This window comes from Saccostrea cucullata, unplaced genomic scaffold (assembly GCF_032062105.1).
Source record: "Saccostrea cucullata isolate Sc308-1 unplaced genomic scaffold, CSIRO_AGI_Scuc_v1 ctg4572, whole genome shotgun sequence".
In the NCBI taxonomy this organism is placed as follows: domain Eukaryota; kingdom Metazoa; phylum Mollusca; class Bivalvia; order Ostreida; family Ostreidae; genus Saccostrea; species Saccostrea cuccullata.
Window position 1 is genome coordinate 6151 of NW_026922105.1, and position 15094 is coordinate 21244.

Genomic DNA, 15094 nt, shown 5'->3' on the forward strand with positions numbered 1-15094 from the left:
GATTTTGTAAATTTCAAAAGTTTTTAAATTTATATACACTGTTCAATAAAAGATTATCCGTTCACAGCATGAAATATTTGAGAATGCAGTTGAATTTTTGAATGAGAATAACAAAATGCAAATGTAGGGACACAGACTCAGAGCTTGACAATCAAAAAAATTTATGGTTTACGTATATTATACTGATAATTAAGGTCTTCCGTTTCAGACGGAAGACCTTATAGCGATTCTACTGTTTTTTCTTTTTATTATTATTATTATTTTTTTCCCTTTTTGTTTTGCCGATTTCTCGGAGATGAGTGGACGGATTCAGATGAAATTTTCAGAGATGATAGAATGTCAAAATATCTTTCTAATGCAGTTTCCAGTTTTTCAAAATTCACTTCCGCTCGTCAGTTATGTCCAATTTCCGCTTTTTTCAAAAAAGTTTTGTCCGAGTCATATCTCAGAAACGGTAAGAGATTTGGACACCAAACTTATATGAGTAATAGATCTTGATAAGTAGGCAAAACCAATTGGGTTAACATCGTCCGCCGTCACTTCCGGTCGTCACAGGAAGTGATCAAAGAAATCGAAAATTTCAACTTTTTATTTTTTGAAACTTTTTTGCATCACATTATAGCATCTTGTTTGTTGTTTCGAAATATATAAAACCCACCGGAAACAAAAACGACAACTTCCGGTTATAAGAGAAAAACTGCATATTTTCAGTATTTTTCTCTCCCATAAATATTTTTTATGCGTAATGTATTTGAAATGGTTTTTGGATATGTTATTACCGTCTTCCTTGGAAGACGGTATTGTATAGTTGAAGTTTTTTTCAGTCTTCGGACTATGTACTTCCTCTCTTTTGTGATTGGTAGAAATTGCATGATGAGAAAATTTTCAATTATTTCATTGGTTGAAATGTTGTTCAGGGCAAGGGAGATAACTTTCTGATGATCTAATTTTCGTACGACTTAACAATTTTGCAAGATTTCCAATCTTAAAAAAAAATGACAAAACGAACAACAAAATCAGCGGTTATTGTTTCTTAATAACATGCTATTTTATATAGCAGTAAATAAAAAAGGTCTCTTTGATTTCATTATGAATAAAATTAGATTGTTAATGCTTGCAGGCTTTACAATTTGTTATTATTCTTTTCCCCTTTCTTGTTTGAAGAGAGAATGGGAATCAGCCGAGGTTTGCCGAAAGCTCTCAGTCAAAGTTTACGGAGATGACCGAGCGACAACCATGGTAGGGCTAATGCCCGTAAAAAAGCTAATTTAGAAAAACAAAATCAAGAAATTCAAAAAATTATACGGACTGATAAGTGTAGGGCTGTTTACTGTTTAAAATTGTTGCTAAAGACGGTTAGCTTTTTTAAAAAGCTCTACTTGTTCAGACTACAAATGTCAACAGTAACGTCAAATATCTTTTTAAAATTCACTTCCGGTCCCGTGATTTCCGGTCCTCAAAATGAGAAGTTAACATAGCTAGATCTCGTAAACGGTAAAAGATAAAGACACCGAACTTATCTAGATTGATAGGTCTTGATAAGTAGGCATTATCAGTTGTGATAAAATTGTCCGCCGTCACTTCCGGTCGTCAGAGGAAGTGATCCAAAAAATCAAAATTTTCAACTTTTCTTTTATGAAACTGTTTTAGCCTAACATTATAGCATCTTATTGGTTGTTTTCAAAGATTTCAGTACCACTGGAAACAAAAAGAGACAACTTCCGGTTATAAGAGGGAAGCTACATAATTTTAGTATTTTTCTATCCAATAAATATCATTTATTTATTAAGTATTTGTAATGATTTTTGGATATGCTTTTCAGACTGCAACTGTCTACATTAACGTCAGGAAATTTTTGCAAAACTCACTTCCGGTCGTGTGATTTCCTGTCCTCAAAATGAGAAGTTATCATAGCTTGATCTCGTAAACGGTGAGAGATTAAGACACCAAACTTAATAAAGTGGTTAATCTTGATGAGTTGGCAAAAACAATTAAGATAAGATTGTCTGCCGTTACTTCCGGTCGTCACAGGAAGTGATCAAAGAAATCATGAATTTTAACTTTTCTTTTAGGAATACTTCTTGGCATCACACTATTGCATCTTAATTGTTGTTCCGATATATGTCCGTCCCAAAAGAAACAAAAACAGCAACTTCCGGTTATGGGAGAAAAACTTTATTAATTGAGTATCATACTATCCCATAAATGTATTTTATAGAATGAGTATTTGAAATGATTTTGGACACTTTATTCAGATGGCAAATGTCTCTAGTAGCTACAAATATCTTTTTAAAAACTGACTTCCGGTCACATGATTTCCGGTCCTCAAACTAAGTAGTAAGCATAGCCAGATCTTGGCAATGGTAACAGATCAAGACAATAAACTGATATGAATTTATTAATAAACCTTGGAAAAGTATTACAATTGCTTTTATATATCTTTCCCCGAAATAACCTTGACCTTAGACTTTGATATTTGACCTTGACCTTTGACTTGACCTTACTCAAGAGTCTAAAAAATCTTTATTATATTTAGTTTGATTCAGCTTCAAGTGTTAAACTAAAGTTGATAAGTGTTTTTATGACCTTGAATATGACCTTGACCTTTTACCCCATTCACCCAAAGGTCAAAATCAAGCTTGAGTTCGTGGACATATTTATTCTAATCATTTTTCTACATCAAATATCACATCAAACAGGGATAATATCAGTTTTTTAAGAAATTTGACTCGGACTTTACTACGAAACTATTTCTTTCACTACGAAACTACTTCCTTCAACCTTAAAATGATAAGTTTACAAAATACCTTTTTTGTTGTCGAGCTCGCTGGCTCAGTGGTTAGCGTGTCAGACTTTCATTCTAATGGTTTTGGGATCGAGCCTAGATGGAGGTTTTTTTTTTTTTTTTTTTTGCATTTTGTCCTTCATTTATTTTTTTTGAAAAGAAAAATATCCTTCTTACAGATAAATAGAGAAGAACGGAAGACCTTATTTGTTGCTGTAGCAACAAGAGTATCTAGTTCTTAATAAATATGTTTACATTTTGATAAAATATATTCAGATTTATATGATGTAACAATCACTAGAACTTTAATTCTTCGTAGTCCATCATTCTAAAAATCATACGAAGTTGCACTAGACCACATGCTTCCACATGAACATAAAAACATTTATTTTTTTCTACACTGGACTAAAAATAGATCAAAAAATTCCAACAACTGATATGATTTAGCAACCCTCGAACTACAATGTTCACTTGCCTTAATGCTCAGAGAATACTGCACTTGGGGTAGCTTAATTTTCATATTGTCCTCAAAACAGCCATTATTGTATGATATTAATTTTTTATATGAAGAAGCATGATGAGGCAAGTAATAGGTAAAATGTCTTCGGCATTGTCGTCAAAAATATAATGTTATTGATAGAAGTATTAAAACAAAAATCCATGTTATAAAAATCCTAAATCGTTAACAAAAGTGTCCTCCAACTTTCATAGCATTTTTGAACATTATTACATAAAAAAAACTGTAATTTATTTTTTGCAAAACAAATCAGGATTAAGCAGTTTCGGTATTTTACGAAATTCGAGTGTATATGACGTCACTTGAATTGCCATTTTGAGCTAATTAACACATTTCAAATTTAAACGACTAAATTTTCCAATGTAAAATGATTATATAAGTGTTCTATTGTCAGTTTACATAGCTGTACTACGCTCAGTATGATATTCACAAATCCTTTCTCCTATGTAAACGACGTTAAGAAATAATTTTAAAAAATGAAAAGCCGTCATTTTGAATCACCATTTTGACTTTTAACTTACAGCTGTACCATCATTCAATTGTAGAATAGTGAGATGCAGAGGGAAAAATTACAAATCTGCAGTGTATGGATATTTGCAAAAGTAAAATAATGAGCAAAGAAGAATATAGAAGCAATTAACAAATAAATCAAAGAAAATTCGAATTAAGTGAAGAAACGACTAAATTTTCTGAGTTAAACTAATAATGTTAGCATTGTATTATATTTTTTACAGTTTTATTACACTCAGTTAGATATTCACTTATTACTTCTCCATTTCGAAAGACATTAAGAGAAAATTAGAAAAATTGGATGTCCGCCATTTTGAATTGCCATTTTGACCTCTTTAATGTCATTTTCATGAAGACCAGCATATTTTTTCGGATTCAGCATACTCGAAATAGGTTAAAAAACTATGCTGGACCAAATAATAATTATTTGCCGTTAGAAGTTATTTCTAGCCTTCTTTTTAAAAATCAGGAACAGACTATCGTAAAAAAGTGTCGAATGTTTGTTCAGAGATGACATTTTCAATATTTCAAGACCATGTCTATTAGACGATAAAGCCTATGGCATTATTTGATTTGAAAATGTTTTTTTTTAATTGTACTTTACCAACAGCGTATTGAAGAGAAAGAGGAAATGGATCATCTGCATCAATAAAACTGCTTGCATTCCAGGTGACGACCAAGTGTCCATTTTGATGCCTTATTTTTACTGGTGGGGAGAATACTGGCGGTGTTGTATCAACAAAACAAGGTCCTAAAGACTAGATAACATAATTAATGAAATTATATACTGCTTTCGAACTTAGGATACAAAACATTTATTCTATAAGCAATTCAAAGGGAGATGTCAAGAAAAAACCATATAAGTGATCTTTTTTGTTAATAGAATAACGCAAGGACTATATTCATTTAGATTTTGAATTTAATTATCTTTTCACATACATGTATCTTTCTTACTAAACGAAAATGTCACATGAAGGTATGGGATCTGCCTAAAAGTTTTTTCTCGCAGTGTACGCGTGTACTACCTGTATTCCCTGAGTGTTTGTTTTGCCAATGGTTTTAATGACAAAGTAAAAAGGTTCTCCTTCTGGTATATTAGTATGCATCAAATGAATACGGCGATGCTGATTCGTAGATCTGAATGCCATCAAATCTGGAGATGGGCTTCCAGCTTCTGTAGCTAATCCAACTTCGTAATCATGTATGTTTGTTTCATTGGCAGACCAAGTGATGATGATCTACCATTAAAAAAATATGTCTACATCACAGAACAGAACAGAACTTTGAATTTAACAACTGTTTAACTGTTAATGTAGATTTTCTAACGAGTTTGCTGTTCTTCACGTCAGATCATTACCAAATCATCCTTCATTAAAAGGGTTTAACTTTAATTTATAATGCATTGTTCTAAAAATTTAAAAACATCCTTCTTTGTTCGTCATTTTTTCGCAATATTTGAATAGTAGTAAATATTAAAACATTGAATACGCACATGTGATGATTTAGATAACACAATACTTAAAATGGCGGCTTTGGAGGAGGTATTGGAGCAGAAATCTGAGCCATTTACTTGAACATAAGAACCATTTTGGTGATATTCAACAGGAAAGATGTCAATGTCAGACAATGGCACAGCTTTTCTCCTGATTATCAATAAATTAAATAAAATGACTTTCAGAGCCTGTTTTTTTTATTTATATAAATTTGAATGAAATATGAAGAGAACGGACAGATATCTAGCCATTAAGTCTATTGAAACTAAACAAATCGCAACCAGAAGCGGAGAAAAATTAAAGGACAAAAACTTACACACATTCATCTGTAGGATTAGTGATTAATCTTCTGTGTCTGTTTTTACTAATGACCCAATAATTTGTTTTCCCTATGTCTGTAACCAAACTTTCCCTAACGTAAGCATTGGTTATGTCCACCTCTGACACAATTGGTACCGTTGTAGTCACTGTAACGCCGTCAGAGCAGATCGGCTTAGAGGGTTCCAGAGCTCGATTGTAGGCGACAACACAAACGTAATACGTCCCCTCAGTAGCAACTGTGTAAGATACTTCTGTTGCATATGTTTCCCTTACCTACAAGTGCAGGAACACTGAATTTTTGTAGAAAAAATAGAACAAAAATTCATTTCTTTTCATGACCTTTATGAGTTCTAGAGAAAAAGCTAAACTTAATTTTACAGATAATTTGGTAATAAAAAAAGGAAAATGTTTAACCGTTTCGGTACTGCAGTTTTATCACAACCTCTTACAAAAAACTTACAATATGATTGTTTGAATTCAATTGAAAAGCTACTGCAGGAATTGGTTCCGTGTGGAAGCCATACATGTAGAACATGACACCACTCTCTTTGTCAAAGAATCCGTCCCAGTGAACGTTTAATGTCTTACTTTGTTGGAAGTCTACCTCACTAGTTCCTCTGATTCCGTCTTGTACAGTTCCCGCATGTGGAGGTGAAATGTCAATTGTTATCTAGCAAACATTAGATAGAATAGTATTTAGTATTTTTATAGGTGACTTTTCAAAGACTATGATCAGAGCTTTCTCTCTTCTGTAAGTAACTCTTTTCTTAATTGCTGCATTCCTGACTAAAAAAATTATTTTCATTACAGCTCCGATAGAAACATCACACATGTACCTTTTTGGTTAACACTGTAGATAGTAAAGCTTTGTTTGTTGCATTTACTTCAAGAAAATAGTCTGAGTCATGTAAGCCGTTATCTTTGCCATGGACGAGTCCTCCATCTCTCTTAACCTCTGGTTTTACTTGAAAATGTCTATGATAAGCTCCCCAGTGATTTGTTTGGTAGCAGTTTGGTCCTCTGCTATAGTTTCCATAATTCTGAATACATTCAGTGATATCCTGTAGAATAATTATGCAACGGAATTTCATATTTATCATATATTATGACAACATTCTAATAATGTTATACAAGTGATAAAATGAAATTGCAAATTTTAAGTCAAAGTAATACAATTCAAAGGATTTTAAACAATGAGATGTCTTACTATAGATGATCCTTGGGCAAACAAATCTTCGTGGCCATGAAGAATATTTTCTCCGGTAAAATTATCGTACAATCTCCAGTAGATGCTATCGATGCCACTGTGGTAGTCATAAGCCAACCATTCAATTCTTAATTAACAAATGTATTAATTTTAATAGCATTAAAGAAATCAGGAAGTCGAGGAAAGTTTTTTAATAATGTTTTGAAGAAGTCCATGGAATTTGATGATAAATGTAATATTATATGAATTTCTTATGATGAATACTGTTTAAAAGATTTGTTTTGTCCGTTTTTATTGGCTGACAAAAAAAATTCAAAAGGAACTGAACAGAACAATTAAAACATGACTTAAATAATGTTAAAGTAATAATTAAAAAAAAATCTAAAAGGTTTTACGTCATTTCTGTGAAGTCCTCAAGTCTGTGTACACTGACATTCAGTCTGTCCCCGCGTGTCAGCCACAAGTTCTCTATAATCGGAGGAGTGGAGTCTCGATAAATTGTGAGAGTGTCATTTAGGGTCTTGTTAAAAATATCTATTGCAACAACCGTGATGACAGCTTTATCTCCATCTGACCAGTCCATTGTTAGAAACTCAGACTCAGTGGAGATATCGTTTACTGAAGATAGCGGTCTAGAGTCTTTTAAACCTGCTCCATCATAAATGGAAAACTCCACCATGAAATTAAGACACCCTGTAAAAAAAATACAAATAATGAAATATGGTGCGATTACAAAAATTGGTCATGGCTAGGTTCAAACCATGAATTCTTAAGACGAGTTCCTTTTAGCCACTACACTATTCATAAAGTTGCTTGAAAACAGTAATAGTGTGCATTTTTAATGAATATTTTCAAAATAAATATCAAGATTATTATTTCAATAATGTTTGATGTCTATAATTACATCATCATAGCTTCATATCTTAAATCTGTAATAAAAAATAAAAAAATAAAACAATATTTTAAAAACATTGAAATTTATGTCCATGGCATTATATTTAAAAAATACGTATAAATACAATTCATAGTTTATCATTCCGTTAGCTAGATAACTAAAAACAATTGAAATACATACCGTAAACATTGTTAACTTTTGTGATGGGTCTTCGTCCCGAGTAATCGTCATACATTTTCGATATTCCATGGCTTGGTGAGACTTCATCAAGCCATTTATTATGGTCATGTAAAACATTCCGGAACCTTTTAGGCCACTGTACGTTGACAACAGTGGTATTATGAACTACCCATGTATAGTTTGTTTTTTCGGACCCAGTTTGGACACGGGTTACATAATGAGGGTTATGTGATACATGGGGATTACTGTCATAAAGAACAAGACGTCTAGTGGTTTTATAATTTCCAGCTCTATCATACACAGTCAAGTGTATAGAAAAAAGACCTGCAGCTCCTGGGAGTATTAATGTTTTCTATAATAAATGTTACGAAATATTGAATTTTCTGATTTGAAAATGAATTATTAAGATGACAAACTCAAAGGGCAATTGAAACGACACAAATCAGGAGCAAAGCTAACATGGACCTAAACAAACATTAAAAACAAAATGTGTCTGTTGACCATGTTGAAGAACAGTTTATAGCAAATTATCTTTTAAATGAAATAAAAACATATTACGAATGATTCATTGAGATAAATGGTTCCAATTCCATTTTCTTTGATAGGACCATCCTCCTTAAGTAAGTTATTTCTGCTTGAAACTGACTGTATCTCATAATGGTATTCCTTGATTCCTGCCAGGTCATCATACCAATCATCCCACGTTATTGTAATTGTAGACTAAAGTTGCAAAAAAACAAAAAAAAAACAATGGTCTTTATTTAGTTTCTTTCTGAGTTAACTTTATATTGACTTTAAGATAGTTTTTGAATTAATTCGAATTACATTTTGTCAAGTTCGCAAAAAAGTAAGAATGATGCTCATTTGTGTTTCCTTTATTCTGTATTTCAACATATTTGTGACATTGATACATAGTATATGTACATAACTTTATTTAACTATAAGGTATTTAAATATACTCAAAGCTTACATTTTCTGTCAGTTCAGGAACAGTAAGAGGCTCTTTGCAATCATCATTTATTGTTTTTGCAGATTCTATACAGTGATAAGGAAGAACAAAGTCCCAGCGAAAGACATATTGTAGAGTTTTGGTGGTTCCCACTAATGAATGGGTCTCATTGTATTTCTTTTCTCTATTTTCCATAACTAGATGTCCTCCAATTTTCGCCACTATTGTAAATGATAACCTACAAGTAAAGTGAGTCATAATTACATGTATTAAACAATATGTATTTTTCACATTGTTTTCTTGACCTTCCATTTACACTTAATTTAATATCTATTTAAGAAATCAAACGACTTTCTATTGATATTTATAGTGTTTTTGACATTAAGAATTCGGTAATTGTTTTTTAAATGGGATCATCATTCTGTGAAACAACCTTTTTGGTCAGATACAAAAATTACGCCAATGTAACGCTTTGACAATGCTCGGAAAATTTGCGACTGTGTGCTTGGCAAAATTAAATCTCAAGCCGAAAACGGGACGTTTACAAAACTTGTATTTTGGATTGTAAATGTTAGCAAACTGGAATTGTATTTTACTTATGTTTTTATTTTACAAAATTAATGCATGTTTTTAAAAAAACAAAAACAAAAACATGGTACGTACGTATCTCCGGTGCTAAAATTGAAAGGTTTCGATCCAGATTCCAGTAAAAAATCTTTTTTACATTGAAATGGAGCTGTTGCTGGTTTTTCAGATGACGCTTGAGAACATCTGTATGAATTAATAACCTGAATTTCTCTTGGAACTGAAATTAAACAATAATAATAATTTTGTTAACACTTTAATAATACAGAAATTAAATATTTCATTTGATCTTTTTTTCTTGTAGTTATGTGTATTGTGCTACCATGAGTGACATTAAAGGTGGTTTCCTCTGTAGAATTCGTTTCCTTTGACGAATTGGACAACCCCATTGTGTTTGTTGTATTCAGCATTGTTTTTACTGTATCCCAAACAATAGAGGTGTAATTCAAAGTAGTAGAGGCATTTATAATCCCATAAACAAACTTTCTGATATAGTGGTCTTTATCTGTATGCAACCTCTCTTTTATTACATATTTAGCATTCCATATCGTCTCTACAATGTTCCAGTCTTTATAGTTAGACCATACCACAGGATGAGGACCAGGGTCTACCGAGTCTGAGGGATTAGTCAACACATGGTGGTTGTGTTTTAGCTTGAAGAGATTGTCAAGAATATCTGCATATTCTGTCACTGCAAATATAAAGAAATAAAAAAGGCCACATCGATCACCTGAGCACTTTTGCTATGAAAAAAAGCCAAAAAAAAAATCAGTATAATATTAAAATGCTTAAGTGCATAAGTGGTCCCGACCTACCCCTAAAAGGTTGAGGGGGAATGATTTGAACAAAATTGAATCTTCATTAACTAAAGGGTGTTAAGAAAGTTCATTCCACATTTTTCTTTTATTTTCGAAAAGAAATACGATGAGATGATATTTACAATTTTAAATTTTAAACAAAATTAAATTATTCTATACATTCACTAATTTTAGTGCTTTAAAGATGTTAATATACATTGTATATATTTTCATATTGAAGAAAATCCCTATAATTTCCTGCTGGAAATGAATTGCTATAAATCTAAAGCACACTCTTGTAATTTTGTCAGACTTGAAAATTCATCTCGTTAGTAAAGCACTACTTTGAATTTTTAGAAAATATTTCATCGTGGAACTAACTTTCTTAACATCCATTGAAAAGGATGCTTACATATTTCTTTTAACTAACTGTGATTTTTTTCCCGACAAGTTTGAGCTTTCATTCCACCCTAGCCCTGCGAGTCTTGATTTGATACATACTTGAATCTACACTACTTGAGGATTCTTCCACAATGATATATTCTAAAGATTTTCCCTATATAATCCTATGTGGAACTTTGATCGTCAATTGTGGCCCCACCCTACCCCCGTGGTCATAATTTAAACAAATTTGAATTAACAATACCTGAGGATGCTTTCACATAAATATGACCAATCATTTGCTTGCTGTTCTTAAGAAGATTTTTGAAGACTTTTCCTGTATACTCCGACATTAAACGTTGATCGTTCATTGTGACCCACCCTACCGCGGGGGTTATAATTTAAACAAATTTGAATTTACAATGATTTGACAATGATTCGATATGAGTTTCATCTTTTCTGGCCCATTAGTTATTGAGAAGAAGATTATTCAATGATGTCATTAATTGTTAGCTATTTCGTAATAATTTCGCTTGGAGGAAGACCTGACCCTTCATTTGAACAAACTTGATTTCCCTACACCCAAGGATATTTTCTGCCAAGTTTGGTTGAAATTGGTGGTTCTGGAGAAGAAGATGAAATTGTGAAAAGGTTACGACGACAACGGCGACAGACATAGGACTAATTTCGATCAAAAATTTTGAGCTAAAAATACAAAAAAATAAGTAAAGCAGAAAGTAACAAATGAAAAACGATGATACAAAATTACTCTTACTCAAAAGACCATTGATATAATATAAGTTGTGGAACAAAACATAAATAACAGTTTGTAATGAAATATGTAAGTCAATATCCGACCTAACGACAAATTGTAAGTGTGCCATTTAATAACGAGGGATACTATTGCTTATTCTGTCATTTTATATTTGCAATGCTCTCAAATAAAAGTTGAAAAAAATCAAGAAAGTAAAGCCATATGACGAAGAACAGAAGGCTGATGGGATAAAACGATCATCTGAGAAACTTGGGCCCTGCTGTTCTTCACCAGATTTTCCTCCAGGATAATTTAGAATTTACACTATCTCAGGATGCGTTAAAGGAACATGAACACAGTTTCAGCTAAAAAATTTCACACAACCCTTCCTCTTCCCCATTTTTTGTGTTTATAAATACTTAACTAAGGTAATTTTAAAGATAAGGAAAAATTTGAATTTCAACTGTCGAGATTATATACAAGACAGATTTTGAGCTCAAAACCTTTGTTATGTGAAAAGACCCGCACTATGTTTTTAATTACAGAGGTTAAATATATGAATATGTATTCGTCAAAAGCAGATTTATTCAGTAAAAAAGTTTATTCTAAATAAGATTAGACAGTTTCTAGTGATTGGTTGGATCTCGATTTGTCATAAATATGATATTTTCTATATGTAAACATAATCAAGGCAAGAGCTTTGATTACATGATAAAGATATCGTAGTTTTGTATCTCATTTGTAAATCAACATATTTTTGCTGATCATTTGAATTGCCTTAATTAGAAATTGCAAACATCAAAACTGATTTTTTTAAAAATCAGTCGAAACAGTGTCCATGTTCCTTTAACTTAAGTTTTAGCATTTCTGTCCCAGAGGTTCTTGGGAAGAAGATTTTTAAAGATTTTTCCTACATATGGTCCCGCCCTACCACCCCAGGGGGGGTCATGAAATGAACAACTTAGAATCTACACTACCCCAGGATGCTTCAACAGCTTCTTTGGCCCAGCGGTTCTTCAGAAGAAGATTCTTAAATGACCCGACTCTATTTTTGTCTTTTTATGACGGAAGACCCCGTTACACAATCATTAACGGTAAGATGTATAAAAATTTTTACTTTGAAGTTCAGCCAAGGTTCAAGAAATCAATCATTACTTTGTTCGCAATGTCTTCCAGTAAAACCTGTAGTACAGTTGCAGTTAGCCGCAAGCTCCCCAGCGCAATATCCAGGATAACACCTTGTGCTATCACTCCTCCAAGAACAGGCCTCTGGAAAAATGTTTAAAACTCCTTACTACAAATTAATCGAAAGATTAAAGTTTTATATTTTGTCAAACAAAAATTGTGACTGAAATATTTTTTGCTGCCTAACTCCAAGCCAATTTTCAAAATTTACAAAAAAAAATATGGCCAAATTTCCATAAGTATTGAATTAAATCGATTGAAAATGGAGGCGGATATCAAAGTAAGCGTATGAAGTTCTTTGTTCTTTTTACTTTAGTACAAAAGTATGCATTTCATCGAGGTATTTTTTCGCTCTTCATTCTAATCTGCGTTTTGTTCAAAGATGATTGGTTGAAGGATAAAATAAAAAAAAAATAGGTGTAGTTATAAGTGAATTTTAATTTTTGTTCTATTTATTTTAAGAAAAACTTCATATCTACATTCCTTGAAATCATGACCTGAATATTTTAAGTATATAGGTGTGTAAGATCCACGACCAAATGTTCTTTTATGGAAGAAGCATGTCTACTGTAGAGAGTTGAAGACCTATATTTAGGTTTCTTGGTATTGGACCACAAATAGACGATTTGGAGAAGAGCAGTTACATGTTTTAGAACACTACTGCAACTGACTACATGGCGGTTTGTCAAGGCCCATGCGTAAATGTCATGTACATGCTGTTAATTTTCACTAATTAAAATTAACATCCAAGAAGACGGTAAATGAACGAAAACTGTAAAAAAGAATGAAAAGTTTAGAAAAGAACGAATGATGGCCCAGAATCTTATGTAATGCGTAAAGAAACTCGTTTATAAAATGCCTACTGATCTTTTGAAGTTTTTAAAAAGCTGCAGGAAAAAATTGTTAGAAAATTCACACCTTATCACTTTTTTTATGTTACTAAAAAATCTGAAATAACATAATATATCAACATTTATAGCATATGAATGAAAAAAAGAAAATTGAGTTCGTTTAAAAAGAAATATTCACAATATTTAAATAATTTCAGTCAGTTAAAAAATCAACAGCTCTATTACTTTTCTATCTTGAATGATATTCTAAAATAACTTACGTTGGCACGTTTTTCTATCATCACTTCTTTTATAAGCTCTATGATATGGGATATCCATTACAACTCCATCACAATTGGCACAAATTGTGGAAGCAGCAGTTTCATTACAGTGCATCTCAAGACAATTCGGAATATTTGGACAGGCTAAAATATAGATACATATGAATGAGAGAAACGCAACAAGCTTGCTAATGGAAATATTTTGATACTATGGATGAAAAAAAAAAAAAATAAAGATATCTTCAACTTTTGAATATTTAACAATTGAATGATTTCCATTGTCCCCCTTCAAATTTCCCGACATAACAAAAGTTATAAATCGCAAGTTTAACAAAATATATGGAAAAAATAAGTGTTTATGTTCAACGTAAGTAATGGTCAAAATCTTTACATGTACATGAAAAGAGGAAAACACTTGCTGTGGCCTTCAGGTCAACTCTTACAACCAAGGTCTATAATAAACGAGATGAATTTAATTTTTCTATCGTCAACTTCCCTTACTTATGCAGCAATACACCTTTATCACCTGCATACGGAGTTTATATATCTCAGTTGATTCGATAGGCAAGCACATGCTCTAAGTATGAACAATTTCTAAAACGAGGTCAATTGACAAACAAGTTGATGAAACAAGAATTTCAACTGTCTCGTTTAAAGTCATCATTTCAAAAGTTCTATGGTCGATACAATGACCTTGTCAGGAAATATAATTTATCATTGAGTCAAATGATGACTGGTATCTTTCATACTAAGAGTTAGTTCATTATTTATACACTGAATTGACGACGGATTTTTTCCGTTATTTTCTTATCATGACAACGAGCACACGGCGGGTGAGACCGGTCGGCAAGGGATGCTTACTCCTCCATGGTACCTGATTCCACTTCCGATGTTTCGGGGGTCCGTGTTTGCTCTGCTCTTATTTTGTAGTTTTTCATGGACTTTTATGAATCTTGAATACTGTTCGTTATCTCCATATATTTCATCAATATTTCGATAAAAAAGTTCTTGTCTCTTTTCCGTAAATGCTGTTTTGTTTCATTTTTTAAAAGTGTCGAAGGGACAGGCCCCCTGTACACACACCTGGTTTTATATGCCTGAAAGTTATAGCTTCACAGATAGAATTATTTGCATCAATTTGAAATTTTCTGATCTATTTTCAATCAAATGAAGAAAAAATAAATCCTTTTGTTCACTTGGAAATTAACGCGCAGTTGAATAATATAGATTTTGTTTCTCAACAAAATATGATATCAACCAATCAAAGAGCTAGTAGTTCTTCACTCATTTAATAAAACAGGTAGCTTCAATGTTTGACAAAATAAAAATTTCGTATTACCTGTGCACCAATGTCCATTATTGTAATAATATTTGTTGCATTTGACACAGCTTCCTGGAGATTTGCATTCACCATCTGCAGTTAT

At 32.2% G+C, this 15094-nt stretch overlaps 2 protein-coding genes across 2 annotated transcripts; both read right to left on the reverse strand.

Annotated features, from left to right (window-relative positions):
• Positions 1-4416: 4416 nt before the first annotated feature.
• On the reverse strand, positions 4417-7521 carry LOC134261184 (uncharacterized; the record flags this gene model as incomplete). The annotated part of the gene is made up of 8 exons (XM_062743633.1): positions 7229-7521; positions 6834-6960; positions 6463-6687; positions 6087-6296; positions 5622-5899; positions 5305-5455; positions 4838-5050; positions 4417-4570 (listed from the first exon to the last, which is right to left on the reverse strand). Coding segments are annotated over exons 1-8 (1642 nt in total), but the record flags the coding sequence as incomplete, so codon positions are not given.
• A 1336-nt stretch (positions 7522-8857) lies between these two features.
• LOC134261186 (uncharacterized) lies at positions 8858-12636 on the reverse strand. Its single transcript, XM_062743634.1, has 4 exons — positions 12530-12636; positions 9765-10133; positions 9521-9662; positions 8858-9095 (listed from the first exon to the last, which is right to left on the reverse strand). Coding segments are annotated over exons 1-4 (750 nt in total). The 5' UTR covers positions 12531-12636.
• Between the last annotated feature and the right edge of the window lie 2458 nt (positions 12637-15094).